The following is a 20,196-nucleotide window of genomic DNA, read 5'->3' as shown; positions in this document are numbered from 1 at the left end:
CATTATGGTTATTCCCCAAAAAAGCCAGCTCTTTTTCCCTTCCTTCCTCCATATTAGCATATTCATTTGCATATATATATATATATATATATATATATATATATATATATATATATATATATATATATAGGCAGACTTATACGGTCTGTGCCCTGAAGAGGACAGGTACAAATCAAGGTAAGGTATACACAAAAAGTAGCACATATGAGTTTATCTTGTTGGGCAGACTGGATGGACCGTGCAGGTCTTTTTCTGCCGTCATCTACTATGTTACTATGTTTTATATATATATATATATATATATATATATATATATATATATATATATATATATGCAAATGAATATGCTAATATGCTCCGCCCCATCCTTTGCCCCCCCCCAAATGAAACAGTCAAACTACGCCCATGCTGTCGCTTGAGAAATGTTGGCCGAAGGCCTCGAGTTATAGTTTTTGAGTACTACCATTACAGCATGTTTCCTTATTGGCAGCCTGACCACTAGTGGTAAAAACCCCAATGTTACTGCTAAGGGTCTGTAGATGCCATTTGTGAAAGGCACCTGTCAGGGTAGAGCAAATGAAAATTGTTCCTCTCCCCCCCCCCCCCCCCCATTCACCAGCACTTCAGAAATATGTGCCCAGGGAGGGGTGGGGGGCGGGAGGTGGTGGGTCTATGGATATTTTTTTATTTTAACAAAGGGATCAAGGAGTGGGGGATATTGGTAGCCACACTTCCTTTTACAAAGAGATAGGGGTGGGGTGTACTTGCTTTTACAAAGGGATTGGGGGCAAGGGTTCTTGAAGACATTCACTTCTTTTCATAAAGGGGAAGGGGAGTACCAGCCCCTTTAACTTGTTCACAATGAGCAACAGCTGGGGGGGAAAGTTAACAATATGTCTTGAGGTGTTAAGTTTACATCGATAATGCAGCTTGCAAGGTTTAACTCAAATATTGTTATTCATTTCGCATAATAATGCGCTACTTTGTATACTTCAAAGCTAATTTTTCTTTAATGGTAAAAAGAAAAGCCTAAATTATGCTGCATTATCTTTATCAATGGAGGCTCAAATTGCTATGGTAGTAAAAAAAATTATTGTTGAGATAATACTTGATACAACAAATCAAATCATACCTTGAAGAATTGACTCTGACAGATGGTACAGATTGTGGTTATTACAGATTTAGACTACTGTAACCTGGTCTATCTGGGACTTACAAAGAGGCAGTCACCCAGGTTGCATTTAGTCCAAAATGCAGCAGCTAAATTCTTTAAAAAGGCATAAAGATGGGAATGAGCAAACCCTTTATTAAATGTGCCACACTGGAGTGGAGGAGTGGCCTAGTGGTTAGAGTGGTGGACTTTGGTCCTGAGGAACTGAGTTTGATTCCCACTTCAGGCACAGGCAGCTCCTTGTGACTCTGGGGCAAGTCACTTAACCCTACATTGCCCCATGTAAGCCGCATTGAGCCTGCCATGAGTGGGAAAGCGTGGGGTACAAATGTAACAAAAAAAAAAGTTAATTTGTGTGTTGGACAACAAACCAGTGTGGACATATCAAATGTTACTCCTGGGTGATGAGTCAGAGTTTAAGGCACAGGGCTTCCTGACTCATCTAGTCTGGTTCATTAAGGTAGCAGTGCTACTGGTGATTAAAACCATATTAAAGTTTTGGATTAAGGATACGGTTCCCCACTGGTGTACTGGAAAAGCAGTATTCATGGCATGGCAGCTTGAGAAGTATGTATGAATAAGAATTCCAGTTGTTTAGTCAATTGTGGGATACAAAACACTGTACCCCCAACGGGAGGTAAAGAGTTGCAGGGGGGAGGGGAATAGGGGTGGGGGCCGTAGAGGGGAAAGGGAAGGGAGAATAAATGGGGAGGAGGAAGAGAGGCTATCAACTCAGGGGGAAAAAGACTAATACAAAAATCAATTGGGGAAATAACTGACTTGTTTTAAAGGTTTTATTGCATATTTTTGGATGCTTCCTGGAAGAAATGAATTGCGTGTATTAGTGTTTGTTGTATATTTTCTCCTGTTTGCTAATAAAAATATTTCTAAGAACAAAACCTTCTGACTATTGAGCTTGATCCCTAGTTGCTTGAATACATTCTTGAGACTGTGGTCTGAATCTGAAATTCTCATAGAAATAACCAACCACTAGGACGTGCAAACTGACCTTTACTTGAAATCAAACTTTGGCTGGAATGGGACCCAAGGAATGGAATGGTCTTCCAGTAGTCCTGTGGCTGTTTGCCTTTATAGGCCAAAGAGTCTATCCACCTTATAATTGAAAGAGAAAAACGCCTAGATTTCGACCCAAATCGGGAGATAGACGTTTATCTCACAAAAACGAATAAATCGGTATAATGGAAAGCCGAATTTGGATGTTTTCAACTGCACTCCGTTGCGGAGGCGGACAAAGTTGATGGGGGCGTGTCGAAGGCGGAACTGGGGCGTGGTTATCGGGCGATCAGAGATGGGCGCCTTTCGCCGATAATGGAAGAAAAATATGCGTTTTTAGTGAGAATTTAGGGCACTTTTCCTGGACCCTGTTTTTTCCATGAATAAGGCCCCAAAAAGTGCCCTAAATGACCAGATGACCACTGGAGGGAATCGGGGATGACCTCCCCAGTGGTCACTAACCCCCTCCCACCACAAAAAAATGATGTTTCACAACTTTTTATTTTCACCCTCAAATGTCATACCCACCTCTCTGGCAGCAGTATGCAGGTCCCTGGAGCAGTTGTTAGGGGGTGCAGTGGACTTCAGGCAGGTGGACCCAGGCCCATCCCCCCTACCTGTTACAATTGTGCTGCTTAATGCTTAGTTATCCAACCCCCCCAAACCCACTGTACCCACATGTAGGTGCCCCCCTTCACCCCTTAGGGCTATAGTAATGGTGTAGACTTGTGGGCAGTGGGTTTTGAGGGGGATTTGGGGGGCTCAACACACAAGGGAAGGGTGCTATGCACCTGGGAGCTCTTTTACCTTTTTTTTTGTTTTTGTAAAAGTGTCCCCTAGGGTGCCCGGTTGGTGTCCTGGCATGTGAGGGGGACCAGTGCACTACGAATCCTGGCCCCTCCCACGAACAAATGCCTTGGATTTATTCGTTTTTGAGCTGGGCGCTTTCATTTTCCATTATCGCTGAAAAACAAAAACGCCCAGCTCACAAATTGTCGAATAAAACATGGACGTCTATTTTTTTCGAAAATACGGTTCGGTCCGCCCCTTCACGGAGCCGTTCTCGGAGATAAACGCCCATGGAGATAGGCGTTTTCGTTCAATTATGCCCCTCTATATCTTTCACCTTCATCATGGGTTGAGATCCTGTAAACTACAGTATATTTCCCATGTCTCCAGGAATTGTTTGCTTTTTTGAAGCTAAACTGATGGTAGTTGGTGATCGTTAGACATAAATGATAGTAGGGTGTTTCGAACATTTTTTATGTATTGTATTTTTGTAATGCCTTTCATTTTAAGCTGCCCTACATTGATTTTTTATTCTAATCCACTTCAAATCTGATTCGTTAGAAAAACAGGTCTGGACCAAAATATTGAAGTTTTCACCCTAGACGTTTTGGTTTTGTCCCATTATGGCTGTAAAACTTCCAAGCGTTAGGCACAACATAACCCACCTTTGCAACGCCCCCGACACTCCCCCCCCCCCCCCCTTGTAATTTGGACGCACTGCAGACGAATTGCATAGATAAACGTCTGCAAAATAGGTTTCGAAAATACTGATTTGGATAATTTGAGATTACATTTGTCCAAATGCTGCTTTATGACCCTTTTTGGAGCCCCTTTGTAACTTTCAGAATCTATGGGGAATGGGTGAAGAGGGAAAACTCTTCTAAGGAAAATGCCACCTTAGGGTGAGAGTAAATTGTGAGCTTGTTCCTCGTCGGTGATGGAATTAAACTGTTAGAAGCTGTACTTCCATTGGCTGAAAGAAACTGTCTGCAAGACATTGCTGTACACCAGTGAAATCTGTAGTTTGATTGCCAAGTGAGTCCACTGGGACGTGGGAGATAAAGGTCAACAAACAAGTTGCAGGTGAAACCTTTTTATTGAAGGAAATTTAGTACAATTGAGACAAGTGTTAAGAGAGAGAGAGAGAGAGAGAAACTACTGGGTTCCCAGGTATCGATATTTAGCATCACACTCACATACAGTGCTGTCAGTGGCGTTCCTAGGGAGGGGGGGGGCGGTGGAGGCGGTCCGCCCCGGGTGCATGCCACTGGGGGGGTGCCGCGCACGCCTGTCCTCCGTTGGTCCATGCTTCTTCTCTGCCCCGGAACAGGTTACTTCCTGTTCCGGGGCAGAGAAGAAGCATGGACCAACGGAGGGCAGGCGCGTGCGGCACCCCCCCCCCCCCAGCGGCATGCACCTGGTGGGGGGGTCCTTCGCGGGGGTGTCCTTTCGCCGGGGGGGGGGTCCGCGCTGCATCGGGGGGGGGCGCTGCACCCTGGGGGTGAGGCGCATCAGCGATCCGCCCCAGGTGCCAGCCCCCCCAGGAACGCCACTGAGTGCTGTTAAATGTATATATTTTTTATAAGGTTTTATGTTGGTCCTATTATTAGGTTTCAATTCGCCATTTCCAAATTCAGCTCATTGATTGTATTTATGTTTATATTTGGTCATTTTACCAATGTTATGCTGTTAAGAAAATTGTTAGTTTTATGTTAAACTGTACCTGCTGTACATCGCCTTGGGTATTTCTCTTCATAAAGGCAGTTAATAAATCCCAATAAATAAATAAAATAAAGTATAATTCCAAAGCGGAGTCAGTCGATTACAGCCATGGCCTCCAGTGCTGGATGCTAATACAGAACTTTACTTACTCATGATTCCGTTTATAGAGCACCATCTGAACTGCAAACAATTACTGATCTTAGTTGCCAGGAACATATTAAAAGTATTTTTCTGGAGTTATACCTCTTTTCTTCTGGACAATAGCCTTCCCGACTAATGCTGTAATGATTTTTGGCTGTGTTAAGTCACTCTCAGCTGCTGCTATTTGCAATAGTGGTTTGGCCTTGCTCAGCTTTCAGTTTTGCAAGAAAGAGAGAAAGAGATTGCAAATGAATTCTGTTCAGGTCCAGAAAAGCTTCAGTTGTGGCCTTGCACTCATGGGGCAAGGTATTAGAGTTTAGAAGTGCTGGACTGTGTTTGAGAAGACCAGTCAGCATCTATGATCTGGAAGCAGATCTATATAGATCCCATAACTTTTCCTGACTAGCAGTGGCGATCCTAGGTCGGCTGCCACCCGGGGCGGATCGCCACTGCGCACCCCCCCCCCCCCCCGGGTGCATCAGTGTCCGTCCCCCCAGGGTGCAGCATGACACCCCCCCCCGGACATAATGGCAACCCCCTCCCCGGCACATCAAGCCCCCCCCCACCCCGGCGCAATGACATCCCCCCCCCCAGCCCATCAAGCCCCCCCCCCCCCCCCCCCCCCGGTGCATTCTTGGCTGCTGGAGGGTGCAGAGAGCAGCCGCGCGCCTGTCGGCTCCGCTGGCTCCCTGCTCCCTCTGCCCCAGAACAGGAAGTAACCTGTTCCGGGGCAGAGGGAGCAGGGAACCAGCGGAGCCGACGGGCGCACGGCTGCTCTCTGCACCCTTCAGCAGCGTGCACCGGGGCCCTTGCTACACCACTGCTGACTAGTACCCGAGAACAGGGGTTTTCTGTCAAGCAGGGACTATCTTTCCCTTCCTCAGCGCGCAATTATGGAATGCACTTCCTAGAGACATCACCAGTCTGGGAGACTACCTTACCTTTCGCAAGGCGCTGAAAACGCATCTGTTTACCAAAGCATTTTCACCGAGAACACTGTAGGACTCCGGCCTATGCCAGCTGGCATATGTGGATCCTGTTTAGTCCAATTCTTCTGTATTGTTATATGTCACATATTCTTTCTTTCTTGCCATACTACTCTATTCATAGGAGCCAACGTTTCAAAATTATTGGGGGTGTTAAGCCCAGTGGAAATAACCCCTCCCTGGACACATTCAATGAATATTCTCTATATTGGGGGTGCTCAAGCACCCACAGAGTCGACTCCTATGACTCTATTATTCTCATTCGTATCTGTTATCGCCCAGAGTTCTCTCTCCGGCTAATGTAAGCCACATTGAGCCTGCTTGATTGTGGGGATAATGTGGGGTATAAATACACTAATAAATAAATAAATAAATAAATCTTGTACGTGTTTTTTGTACAGCATTGTGCACATCTAGTAGTCTATAGACAGGGTTACTGTACGTCCTCTTTTAAAAGGACATGTCCTCCTTTTGGACTTCAGATATGTCCTCCAGCTTTTTTAATTTTTAGGAAAATATCATTTTTTCCATTTTTTGTGCCTATGACCAACACACCTACCCACATAATGAGAGAAACCATCTCAAGCTTATTAGTCAGTCTAGACTGTTTCCTTGCTGGTTGAATCTGTCAAAGGAATTTTGCTCACGCAGCACAACTTTGAGCCTATGTCCTGCAAGGACTTTCCCATGTATCTCAGAAGCCAGCCAAAGTTGTTGAGGGATACCCCACTCTTCTGATAAGTAAGTTTGGGCTCAGACTCAGTCTAACTCAAATCCAGAAGTTTTTGAAAAGTAGATTATTGACTACTGCTGTACTGTAAGTCAGTCACTGGTTGATGTGTTTTCATGAACTAAAATCCATTTATACATTTGTTACGATTAAATGTTTCTTTAGCAAAAGTAGCAACCATTTTTATTTTTTGTGTCCTCTTTTTTGTCTCTGCAAATATGGTAACAAATGATCAGTAGTAATAGTAGTAGCAAGTCGTTTTCTTCCGGTTAGTCATCATGAATATTCACAAGATATAGTTACATAAGAACATAAGAGTAGCCATACTGGGTCAGACCAATGGTCCATCTAGCCTAGTATTCTGTTTTTCAAACAGTGGCCAAGTCAGATCACAAGCACCTGGCAGAAACCCAAATCATGGCAACACTCCATACTACAAATCCCAGGGCAAGTAGTTGCTTCCCATGTCTGCCTCAATAGCACACTGTGGACTTTTCCTCCAGGAATTTGTCCAAAGCTTTTTAAAACCCAGATACGCTAGCCGCTGTTACCACATCTGCCGGCAAAAAGTTCCAGAGCTTAACTGTTCGTTGAGTGAAAAAATATTTCCTCCTATTTGTTTTAAAAGTATTTCCATGTAACTTCCTCGAGTGTCCCCTAGTCTTAGTACTTTTGGAATGAGTAAAAAATCGATTTACTTCTACTCATTTTACACCATTCGGGATTTTGTAGACCTGCACAGTCCATCTAGTTTGCTCAATAAGTCGGACAGAGCTGCCTCTGCCACTCTGTGCAGGTTACACTCCATCATGATTAAATACTGGAACCAAAAATAGGGCTGTGACATAATCATGGAAGAATGGTTTTATAATTTTGAGTGCAGTATTGTCACATTCATTGTCAATACTTGGTTAAACCACCAGTCCAACAATGCTGCAAACAGACATTTTACTTGCTGTCAAGGTGTCTCCCCTCTAAGATTCACTCATAGAACACATATGAATGTGAGAGCGGAGGAGTGGCCTAGTGATTAGGGTGGTGGACTTTGGTCCTGGGGAACTGAGGAACTGAGTTTGATTCCCACTTCAGGCACAGGCAGCTCCTTGTGACTCTGGGTAAGTCACTTAACCCTCCATTGCCCCATGTAAGCCGCATTGAGCCTGCCATGAGTGGGAAAGCACAGGGTACAAATGTAACAAAAATAAAATAGATACTATTGGAGATTCTACATGGAATGTTGCTACTATTGGAGATTCTACATGGAATGTTGCTATTCCACTAGCAACATATTCCACTAGCAACATTCCATGTAGAAGGCTGCGCAGGCTTCTGTTTCTGTGAGTCTGACGTCCTGCACGTATGTGCAGGACGTCAGACTTGCAGAAGCCTGCGCAGCCACATTGGTGATCTGCAAGGGTCGACTTCTACATGGAATGTTGCTAGTGGAATAGCAACATTCCATGTAGAATCTCAAATCAAATAGCACCAACAGTGGAGGAGTAGCCTAGTGGTTAGGGTGTTGGACTTTGGTCCTGGGGAACTGAGGAACTGAGTTCGATTCCCACTTCAGGCACAGGCAGCTCCTTGTGACTCTGGGCAAGTCACTTAACCCTCCATTGCCCCAGGCAGGGGCGTAGCCAGACAACAGATTTTGGGTGGGCCTAGGCAAGATGTGGGTGGGCACCAAGTGTTCTCCCCCCCCCCCCCAAACCACAACCCAAAAAATATCTCAGCTGGTGAGAAAACGCTTCTTCCCATCTTGGCAGTTTGCAGCACGCATGCACTGAAAACTGAGCGTGCGCAGGTGCCGTTATTGTGGAGAGTAGCGTTTTCGTTACCATCAGGGGGAAATCTTGAGCCGGCCGAGCTTGGGATCCCCACCAGCTACCGCTAAACATGTGCTACTATTGGGCGGGCCTGAGCCCTAAGTGGGTGGGCCGTGGCCCACCCAGGCCCACCTGTGGCTACGCCACTGGCCCCAGGTAAGCCGCATTGAGCCTGCCATGAGTGGGAAAGCGTGGGGTACAAATGTAACAAAAATAAATATAACATGCACGTATTTGTTCTTGATCTGTCCCTGCTATTCTCAGGTCACAGACTGTAGAAATCTGCCCAGTCTGGTCCTACTTCCCAATCACTAGAGTTGCCGAGTTGCCATCAAAGCTCTCTGCAGCCTATCCAAATCCATCTTTCCGTAATTGAGATAGAGACCATAATAGTCTGTCCTGTCTTTCTGTATTTGGGACACAGACTGTAGAAGTCCATCCAGGCCTTACTTCCGCCGTCTAAGCACCGACAACTGTATCAGAGATAGTAAATAGATAGAATTGGAGCCAGCCACAGAGGATGAGGTGGAGTTTTAAATCTTTGGAAAAGAAATACTTTAGTAAAATGCAATAACACGGTGCCGAAAATCCATGTTGATATCTTTATAGTTCAGGGGGCCAGTAGAATAGCTCTTGCTTTTGCTTGGTGTGAGATTCACGGGGGTCAAACCCATGACACGGGTGGGAAGGCTGCAGACTTGCAGCTGAAGCCCCAGGAGCTACAAGAACCAAAAATCGTTAGACTTTTTTTTAAAGTCACCTTTCCTGTAGAGGTAATTCAGAGAATAAGCTTTGTTTCTATCCAGATGGTGGTATGACTGGGATAGTGCCTGAGCTAAAACATTGGATCCGCTGTTCTTTCCCAGAGTTTAACATGACTCCTTTTTATGAGGATCTAGTTCTGTTTGCAGAAAGTCCCACGTCTTTGATGTTTGTCTGCTGAAAGACCTGTACTCTTTGTTCATTATCTTAACTTGGCTTTTATCTTTTCTTTAATGTGTAAGCAAATGTCTTTGAAATGTTGCCTTGTGAAACATACAAAGCTTTTTTTTTTTTGTCAACCTGTGTGGTGCCCTCTTAGCACTGTCTGCAAAGAGAAGAATTACAGATATATAATCTGCCAGAAAGATTCAAGGACTAATATTTTCTGTTTTTCTGGCACAGGAATCCCTGGTATTGCATTTACTGTATGAATCTAACGATTAGGACACACTGTTGCAATCCCATAAGTACTGTACATACATCAAGAAATTGTTTTTCTAGTCTCCCTGGTGCTTAGTTTGTTGCTATCTTGGAAGCATAAGGACATTGAAACACTGTAACACTGAAGTTGAGAATTTGTCTGAATTATATCTTTTCTTCCTGCTCTGGAGGAAGAATAACATAGAAACCTAGGGGTCCTTTTACTAAGGTGCATTAACAAATTAGCATGTGTTAAGTGTTATGCAGCCCATTGGTACATTTCTTTATTTATTTGTTGCATTTGTATCCCACATTTTCCCACCTATTTGCAGGCTCAGTGTGGCTTACATTGTTCTGTCATGGCGATCGCCATTTCCGGAGTGAGAGATACAAGTGTTCATGATTGACAGACTAGATTAAGCAGTCAAGAGTTCATATTTGGAATGAGAGATAAAGTGGTATTGCGTTAAAGTTCATTCGTGGTAGAGTAGACCATGGTAGTCAAGTATAGAGAGTTAAGTTTTATCCAGTTCTGGTTTGAGTTTCGTTGTCTGTATGTAGGATGGGTCATTGTGGTATGTATGCCATATTGAACAGGTTGGTCTTCAGTGATCTCCGAAAGTTAGTTAGGTCGCGCATTTTTTTCACGGCGAGTGGTAATGCATTCCATAGTTGCATGCTTATGTAGGAGAAGCTGGATGCATATGTTAATTTATATTTTAGTCCTTTGCAGCTGGGCTAGTGGAGGTTCAGGAATGTGCGTGCTGCTCTTTTAGTGTTCCTGGGTGGTAGGTCTATGAGGTCTGACATATAGACCGGGGCCTCACCCTGAATGATTTTATGGACCAGAGTGCAGATTTTGAACGTGATTCGTTCTTTAAGTGGGAGCCAGTGTAGTTTTTCTCTTTGGGATTTGGCGCTTTCGTTACATAATGGGCTGTGTGGCATTTGGTGCATGTTAATCATTATCACGCACTAAATCCATTAGCACGCCTTAGTAAAAGGACCCCATGCCAACAGACAGCAGATAAATACCAACATGGTCCTTCTAGTCTGCCCAGTAAGGTGACTAGAGTCCTGCCTGCTGCTCTGTGCAGAACATGCAGGTTATCTCATCTGTGCCTTTATTTAGGGCTGTACCCGCTGTTCCGTTCAGATTGCATCCCTTTGCTTTGATCCCATCCCCTTGCTAGATAGGGATCCTCTGTGTTTCTCCCACACCTTTTTGAATTCTGTTTTTGTCCCAAGCACCTCCAGTAGAAGGCGTAGGAGCCAGCTCTGTGAATTCAGTGGGTGCCGAGCACCCCCAGTTTTGAGTATGCTCCTTCCCTGAGTCCAGGGAGGGCTTATTTGTGTTGTCTCTGGCACCCCCAATCATCTTGAAACATCGGTGCCTATGGTAGAAGGGTGCACATTTCATGGTGTCATGACCAAGCACCTCTTTTTTTTTTGTTAACTTCTTGTTATTAAAAGGGAAAAAAATTATAAGCTGCAAACATTAAATACAAAAAAAAAACCCTTAACCTCTTTGTAGCTTGGATTCCCCACATAATCAACAGGGGATCTGAGACTACCCCTGTCTTCGTGCTAGCCAGAAGAAATAACGAAATCGCCCAACCCCTTCCTTCCCAGCCGGGCCTTTTACTTGATCTTTTTGCCTCCACCTTTCTGTCTCTGAAACAAAGGATTGGAGTAAATTGGCCGCAGGTTCATTTATTGCAAGGTATTATTCCAAATGAATGATAAAAACGTTTGTACCTGAGCTTGATACCTAATTGGTGGGTAAATTCTTCAAAAGGCCGCTGAAATTTAGGTGCCAAGATGATGTGTGCTAAGTGTGAATCCTATAACGGCACTTGTGTGTGCAACACTAGCATAAGTCTGCATAGACACGCCTAACTTTAGGTACGAGCACAGCTCAATCTTCGTAAGTGCTCATGCCTGACTGTAGGCAGTAAGGTGTGTAAATGATACCATTCTCTAACCCAGGGGTAGGCAACTCCGGTCCTCGAGATTCGCAGGCAGGTCAGGTTTTCAGGATATCCACAATGAAAATGCAGGAGATAGATTTGCAAGCACTGCCTCCATGGTATGCAAATCTATCTCCTGCATATTCATTGTGGATATCCTGAAAACCTGACCTGCCTGCGGCTCTCGAGGACCGGAGTTGCCTACCCCTGCTCTAACCTGTGTGTCCAACTGCTCGACATTCCCCTTCCCTCAAAGTTGCATGATCTGGAATTTGAGAGTGCAATTTATAGCATAGCGATTAATGGCAGTTACGTGTGTAACCGATAATGGGTGCTAATTAAGGCCAATTATAGCCATTATTGCTCTTTAACAGCAATTATCAGCTGATTATTACATTAAGCTATGCACACCATAGACCTTATTCTATAACTTGTGCATGCAAATTTAAGCACACAACTTTCTAGAATTAAGGGGATAATGTACAGTACAAAGAACAATAAACAAAATATGACCTACCTGGCATCAACAGCTAGGAAGCCCACTAAGCACAGAAGTGTCCAAAATGGCCTTAATCACTCTGCCATGACCCTCAAGACCCTTCACTGGCTCCCTATCCGTTTTCGCATCCTGTTCAAACTTCTTCTACTAACCTATAAATGTATTCACTCTGCTGCTCCCCAGTATCTCTCCACACTCGTCCTTCCCTACACCCCTTCCCGTGCACTCCGCTCCATGAATAAATCCTTCTTATCTGTTCCCTTCTCCACTACTGCCAACTCCAGACTTCGCGCCTTCTGTCTCGCTGCACCCTACGCCTGGAATAAACTTCCTGAGCCCCTACGTCTTGCCCCATCCTTGGCCACCTTTAAATCTAGACTGAAAGCCCAGCTCTTTAACATTGCTTTTGACTCGTAACCACTTGCCTCCACCTACCCTCCTCTCTTCCTTCCCGTTCACATTAATTGATTTGATTTGGTTACTTTATTTATTTTTTGTCTATTAGATTGTAAGCTCTTTGAGCAGGGACTGTCTTTCTTCTATGTTTGTGCAGCGCTGCGTATGCCTTGTAGCGCTATAGAAATGCTAAATAGTAGTAGTAGTAGTAGTAGTTGCCATGCTCAGATAGAGCTTGTCAGACTGTTATGGACCTCCGTGTCCCAGCTGTGTGCCAAAACCCACAGGACATGGGCTTAATAGTCACCTCCTGGTGAGAATTAAAGCTCTGTTACTTACAGATTACTTCACAGGCTGAAAAAAAAACTTCCAGTTAGTTCAGTTAAGGTTTTTCAGCCTGTGAGGTAATCACCCCTTGTTGGTCTGTAAGTAACAGTAAAACTTCAGACTGAATTCTGAGGCTTTTTCCTTCCAGATTAGAGAAATTATATTCATGAACCGTTGTGTCGGAAATGGCAACAGTAACATTGTGCATTATTGATCGTGGAATTTGATTGGATTAATAAGAATTGAGAGTTTCCTATGTGTGGGTAATAACTCTTGTTCTTAGAATTATTTCTAGGAAGGAAAGAGTGCTGGTCCAGAGTGGGAGAAATCCAGTAGGTTTGCCAGAAAGGGATCTGGAAAACACACAGCTGCCTGCTGTGATTTTAATTGAAGACAGAAGGTATTTTTATTCAGACATTTCCAGCCAATGTGACCTGGTACTAAAAAGTGCCTCACCAATGGGGAGAAGAGGAGTTTATACTGACAGGGTATCCAACCTAAGGAGAAGGTTATTCTATGTTTCTATGTAGATGGCATGGATGGGCAGACTGGATAAGCCATATGGTCTTTTTCTACCTTCATTTTCCATTTTTCTATATTTACAGAGACTGTGCTTCCTGGGACTAGTGCAATCACTGGAATTCAGGTCTGAAGGGGCGTCCTGAGATATTTGAGAATTTACACCCCTGCCCAGTAGAAGATTCTGGAATAGAGCATAGCTTGTGACTATGTAGCTGGAAGAAATAGATTCACCTCAAAGTCAATGTGCTGTTCAACAGATTGTCACAATCCAAAACGTTTTATTTCATGAAAGATTTAAGTTGGAACACAAGCCAGACTTTTGTAGTTCAAGCATGTAAATCCTAATGGTGTAGAGATGAATCTTCTTTCTCCACCCCCCCCCCCCCCCCCACTCTTATCACCTCTCGCTTAGACTATTGCAACTTGTCTTCTTACAGGTCTCCCACTTAGCCATCTCTCTCCTCTTCAATCTGTTCAAAATTCTGCTGCACGACTAATATTCCGCCAGTGTTGTTATGCTCATATTAGCCCTCTCCTCAAGTCACTTCACTGGCTTCCTATCCGTTTCCGCATACAGTTCAAACTCCTCTTATCGACCTATAAGTGCATTCACTCTGCAGCTCCTCAGTACATCTCCACTCTCATCTCTCCCGTCCCTACATTCCTCCCCGGGAACTCCGTTCAATGGGTAAATCTCTCTTATCTGCACCCTTCTCCTCCACTGCTAACTCCAGACTCCGTTCCTTTTATCTTGCTGCACCATATGCCTGGAATAGACTTCCTGAGCCGGTACATCAAGCTCCATCTCTGGCCGTCTTCAAATCTAAGCTAAAAGCCCACCTTTTTGATGCTGCTCTTAACTCCTAACCCTTATTCACTTGTTCAGAACCCTTATTTTATCATCCTCACTTTAATATTCCCTTATCTCTTGTTTGTCATGTTTGTCTGTCCTAATTAGATTGTAAGCTCTGTCGAGCAGGGACTGTCTCTTCATGTTCAAGTGTACAGCGCAGCGTACGTCTAGTAGCGCTTTAGAAATGATAAGTAGTAGAATAGATGAGAACCTGCAGCAATCCTCCCACCTCCCTACATAGTAAGTACACGGGAGAGGGACTACATCTGAAGTCTTTTCGATGGTTTTCCGATGCGTTATTAGACAAAATGCCAGATTGAAAAAGCAACTAGAGGATTACATTTAAAAAGTGTACAGAGGGTAACCAACAGCTCCAAATGACAATGCCATAACAGGACTTTGTAAGCCACATTGAGCCTGCAAATAGGTGGGAAAATGTGGGATACAAATACAATAAATAAATAAATAAACTGCATTGCAGAGATCCAGAGGATGAGTGTTTACACACCTGCTGTTGATATGGTATGAATTCTTGTGCCTTGGTACATAAATGCCGGCTTACGCTAGTATTCTAGAACATAAATTATTATGCATGTGATTGCCATGATAGAATTTGTGCTTAGCATGAGATAGTTTGCTCCTAACTTTAGGTGACCTTTCTTGAATCGATCCCATCGTATTGCAATTGTATGCACAGAATAGCATTCCAGTGCATTCGTGGATTTATGCGCAGGTAACTCTGGGTGATGATACACTTTTCTTGTGCATCATATTATAGCGGCCACCAGTGTAAACCCATGTGTGCATGTATCTGGTTTGCTCTCCCACATTTTTTCATACAGCCCTTTGTACTGCTATGGATTTACAGCCTGTCTCACTGACACAGACTACTCAATAATTACTGTGGATTCTTTTGGATTTGTATTAGATAAATGAAACTTTTATTAGAGGTGCTAAATTCTACAACGATTAAGGTATATACAATGATTAGCTATATAAACACAATGATTAGCTATATAAACAATCATTACATCACTGGTCTCTACATCTAAGCAATGCTAAGAGTTCTTAGACCAGGAAAGGAAGCAATAATACATTATATACATACAACATCACTGGTCCTTATATCATCCAGGCTCTTAACATCAGCTGGGGTGGGACCCGGTTCACAACGAGAGCCAGGAGCTTCTTGGACCAGGAACAGATCCTCTGCGCAGCACGTCCACTCACAGATGAGCCCCCACTCTGCTGTAACAAGCCCCCCCCCCCCCCCCTTTTATTAGGCTTAGAGCTCATGTTCAGAGCTAAGGAAAATTACAGAATGCTTCTTTGTTTAGGTAAACAAGCCATACTGTGGGAATGTGGTCACATGTTTTCCAAGTCCAGGTGGCCAAGCTGAACTCCGAAAACAAGAGCCATCCTCCCCTTTGCATACCAAATTAATTCTTATCTTCCAACTTGTTTTTGTATTTACAAGGAAAGTTACTTTCGGTCAAAGACAGAAGATTTCAGAGTTCATTATTGATCAAAGCAGGGTTGAAAAGCAATCCTTTACATCTTCCATTACACCCTTGTACATTCGATTTGCGTACTGCATCGTGAAGCAATTTTTCCTGCGGTTTGCTGCATCTGCCCCTGAGATATTGGATAAATGGGTGGGGTGTACTCCCCTGTTTCCCGCTTGCTCTCACTTTATCTCCCTCTCCATTCTCCTGCACTCACTTGTGTCCCTCCCATTTCCCACTCCCCATATATTCACTCTTTCTCCCTCTTGTTTGTCCTTCCCTTTGTACTTACCCTTCCCTTTCCTCACACACTCTCCCTCTCCCTCCCCTATTTGCTCCTCTCCTCCCTTCCCTGTGCAAACACTCTCTCTCCCTCCCCTTTTCCTTCTTCCCTATGCACTTCCTCCCTCTCCCTTCCCTTTTTTCCATCCTCTTTGGACTGTCTCCTCCGCCTTTCCCATGTATTCACATCCTCTTCCTCCCCTCTCTCCTTCCCCTTTGCACCCTCTTTTACTTCCCTTTGCATTCACTTTCTCTTCCTCCCCTTTTCTTCAATGCCTATGCACTCCCTCCCTCCCCCTTGTGAACTCAGTTCCTTTCCCTCCCTTTTTCCTCTTCCCTTTTGCACTCACTACCTTTCCCTCCCCTTTCTACTCACTTCATCTCCGTTCCTTTCCCCCTTCTTTGTACTCTCTCTCCCTCCCCTTCTCCTCTTCTTTGGACTCCCTCTCCCTCCCCTTCTCCTCTTCTTTGCATTCACTCTCTCCCTTCCCACTTCTTTGCACTCACTCCCTCTTCCTCCCCTGCCCCTTCTTTGTACTCTCTTTGTCCCTCCCATTTCCTCCTTCTTTGCACTCACACCCTCTCCCTCCCCTCCTCCCTTCTTCGCACTCACTCCGTCTGCATCTTCCTTTCCCGTATGTCTTTGCGCTCGCTGCCTACCCTACCCTTGAGCTTCCTATCACCTCATTGATGGAGGTTGTAAGCTAACTGCATGCTTTTAGCAGGGTAAAAAGTGGTGGCACAAGGGATAAGTTTAGGTTGCAGAAAAAATAAAACATGCTTGGATGAGATTTTCAAATCTACGTGTATTATTTTGTAGGGAATAAGTATCAAAGAAAAAGCAGATGCAGATCTCTGTAGGTACTTTATTTTCAAAGAAAATGTATGTTTATATTTTTCCCTTAGAAAATAGATGCAAAGCCTGTGGGTAAAGTAAAGTATCTCTGGACCTTGTATCAATGTGAGCATTTTTGAAAATGATCCTCAGGGTGACAAGTTTCATGGTCACCTAGTGGCAAAGTATACAGAGACTGTATACCCACATACTTTTATATATATTGTTCTCTTTGAACATTTCTTAAAGGTACACACAGTATCCACATACTTTATACTTGCTATTTTGGCTGTCAGTGCAATAGGATGTAGATTAAAAAATTCAGTTCTGCATGCTTAATGTACTCCCCCAACCTAAATATGCTCTTGGAAACTCTTTTTTTTTTTTTTTTTTAAAGTGCAATATGTTTGTGTGCTATGAAAGTATGTGTTCACTTTTAGCACGTTATATGGTTACCCTTATGTGGTAGCTTGTACCATGAGTCTGCCACTGGGGGTCATAGCCGAAAGAGGTAGGAGCAGCTGAGGATCACTTCTATTCCATTTCACGGAACCAACAGAATTTGTTTCAGGGAGGACTTCAGGTGCATACAGGGGGTGGGTAGTTTATGAGGGGGTTAGTTTGAGAGGCTGGGGGGGGGGGAACCTTGGACTAGGGTTTTAAAAAGTGCTTGTTGGAGAATGGAGGAGTCGGTTCAGGGGCTCAAGCCCCAATGTGGCTCCAACACCCCATCGCACAATCCTACCCCTCCCAATGTGTACCATGAGTATTACTAGGAGTCATCGGCACTATTTTGGATTACAGAGTCAACATAGAGGGGCATAATCGAACGGGGCCGGCCATCTATAAGGGCAGCCATCTCTAATGATGGCCCCGTCAAGCGGCGTACCCGACTGTATTATCGAAACAAGATGGCCAGCCATCTTTCGTTTCGATAATACAGTTGGGGCCGGCCAAATCTCAACATTTGGGCCGCCCTTAGAGATCGCCGGCGTTAGAGGTGGCCGCCATTGGTTTTCGCCGATAATGGAAACTAATGGCGGCCATCTCAAACCCGGCCAAATCCAAGCCATTTGGTCGTGGGAGGAGCCAGCATTTGTAGTGCACTGGTCCCCCTCACATGCCAGGACACCAACCGGGCACCCTAGGGGCACTGCAGTGGACTTCATAAAAAGCTCCCAGGTGCATAGCTCCCTTACCTTGGTTGCTGAGCCCCCCAACCCCCCCCCAAAACCCACTCCCCACAACTGTACACCACTACGATAGCCCTAAGGGGTGAAGGGGGGCACCTACATGTGGGTAAAGTGGGTTTTTGGGGGTTTGGAGGGATCTTTTTAGTACAGGAAACACTTGCACAGGCCTGCTCTGCTATCTTCTGTGCGGTAAACTCCAAGTCAGTTGCTTAGTGCAGCTTAGTAAAAGGGTCCCACAGTGCGCTATAACTAAAAGGAAAAACAGTCATGCACAAACAAATGTTTTGCATTCAATTACTTAAATGCTGCAATTATGCTAATTCAAAAATAAGTTTTCCATTATGTTCCAAAATTGCGATAATAAATCATCTTGTTGAGTGATGTCGTTTACTGTGCTTTGGCTGAAATTCATGAGGAAGCTACTAAATTATATCCAAATGGCACAATGTAATTGATTTCTTAGTTGATTTCACATCTAACTGTTACAGCTTAGTTGGACGTTACACTTTATGGTCCTACAATTTTGGACACGTCACACAAGAACTGTCTGTGTACTGGTTGGTCTGCCCACATGCTTTTGATGCACATATAAGGCAGGGCAGGACAAGAGGAAGGCCAACTCGTCTTGAAATCTTGGCAGGAGGTACCAGCTTTGCTGGCAATATGGGCCCAGACTCATTTTGGGAAGGGAAGGAAGACATGGGAGGGGAGAATGCAGAAGGGAAAGGGTTGGGTGGCAGATGAGGAAGGAAGTGGGGTGAGCAAAAAGGGAAAGACGGTGAAGGGGTGGAAGGGAAAGGAGGGGTGAGATGGAGAGGGGATAGAAGGCAGGAGGGATGGAAGAGAAAAGGGTGAGAGGGAGGGAAGGGAGTAAGTAATTCACAATCTCCACTACTCCACACACCCCTGCACCTTACTTGCATCCTCTGCACTCACCCCACACCTCGCTGCACCCACAGCCATGGTCATACCCTACACCTCTTTGCTCTTACAGCCAAATTCTACATCCCACATGTCTTCACAGTTATACTTCCTCATAATCACCAGAGGAATGCCTATTACACCGCCTTGAGTGAATTCCTTCAAAAAGACGGTAAATAAATCCTAATAAAGAAGCCAAGGTATAAAAAGTAGGTGGCAAGAGACATGGATTTAGGATGAGGAAAAAAGAAGTTTAGTACTGATTCTCAACACTAGACACCTAAGTCAGTCTAGAAAAATGACTGACAGGCCTAAATTTAGCAGCATAATTTTTAGGCTTCTAAATTTAGGTGAATTTTCAAGTGAAAATTTAGACTACTGTTTGACTCAAAATATGGACAAATTTAGGAACTTAGCTTAGGTGTATGAATTTTAGGCATTCACTGGTTAATATTCAGCCCGTAGCAGTCAGAGTTGGTTGTTTTTTTTTTTTTAAATGCTGACTACCATAGGCAGAATTAACCCAAAATATTGAAAGGTGGGCCATTTCCAGGCACCAACACTGAATATCCAAGGCTAAGTTTGTATGTGCCGGCTGCCGGAGCTTACGTGGGTTGTGGCCGATATTTAGCCAAAATCTGCATAAGATGCTTATTCAGCCTGGACCCAAAAAAGAGTAAGCAGGTCCTTCCACACTCCGATTCTGATGTCCCCCTCTGAATCTCCTTCCCCCACAGGGATAGCGATACCCAAGCCAGTTTTTGAAGCATGTTTTTAACTATTTTGTCGCTGAATGTTGTTTGTGTTCAGATGATTTCAGATGTTTTATTATGTTTTTTTTTTTCATTTTCTATTAAATCAACGTTGCTTCTTTATTTTTAAATCAGATTTCAATTGAAGGCTTCAGATTCATAGCAGATGGGTGCAGTAAACTTCAGCACTTGAAAATCAATGACATGATTACACTTACAGACAGCTGTGTCCTAGTAAGTGACTGAAAAATAATTTAGTATCAATTCATTTAGTGAAAATGTATAACCTGTCAGTCCAGGAACAATTTCTATTCTTGGTTGGTATGATCTGTCTAGTCCCCATTTGTGGTATTTTGCTGTGATTGTGTGAGTTGGCGTAGTATTACACCTTTTCCTCTATGAAATTTTAATTTCCATTCCATTTTCATTGTTTTCCTTATTTAGGGGCCCTTTTACTAAGCTGTGGTAGAGCTACTCATTTTCCGCCAGAGTCGCTATGCTCACATTAGCCCTCTCCTCAAGTCACTTCACTGGCTCCCTATCCGTTTCCGCATTCAATTCAAACTTCTCTTACTGACCT

General features: G+C 44.1%; 1 protein-coding gene across 1 annotated transcript in view; it reads left to right on the top strand.

The window, feature by feature from the left end:
* The window catches only part of FBXL13 (F-box and leucine rich repeat protein 13), a 189,108-nt gene that overhangs the window by 104,109 nt on the left and 64,803 nt on the right, over positions 1-20,196 (top strand). The window contains exon 13 of the mRNA XM_030216541.1: positions 19,752-19,850. Within this exon, the coding sequence (XP_030072401.1) occupies positions 19,752-19,850 (99 nt within the window). The remainder of the gene's footprint in view (positions 1-19,751; positions 19,851-20,196) is intronic.

This window comes from Microcaecilia unicolor, chromosome 10 (assembly GCF_901765095.1).
Source record: "Microcaecilia unicolor chromosome 10, aMicUni1.1, whole genome shotgun sequence".
NCBI lineage: Eukaryota > Metazoa > Chordata > Amphibia > Gymnophiona > Siphonopidae > Microcaecilia > Microcaecilia unicolor.
The sequence above is the reverse complement of the archived record's forward strand: the minus strand, read 5'-3'. Positions and strand labels throughout refer to the sequence as shown.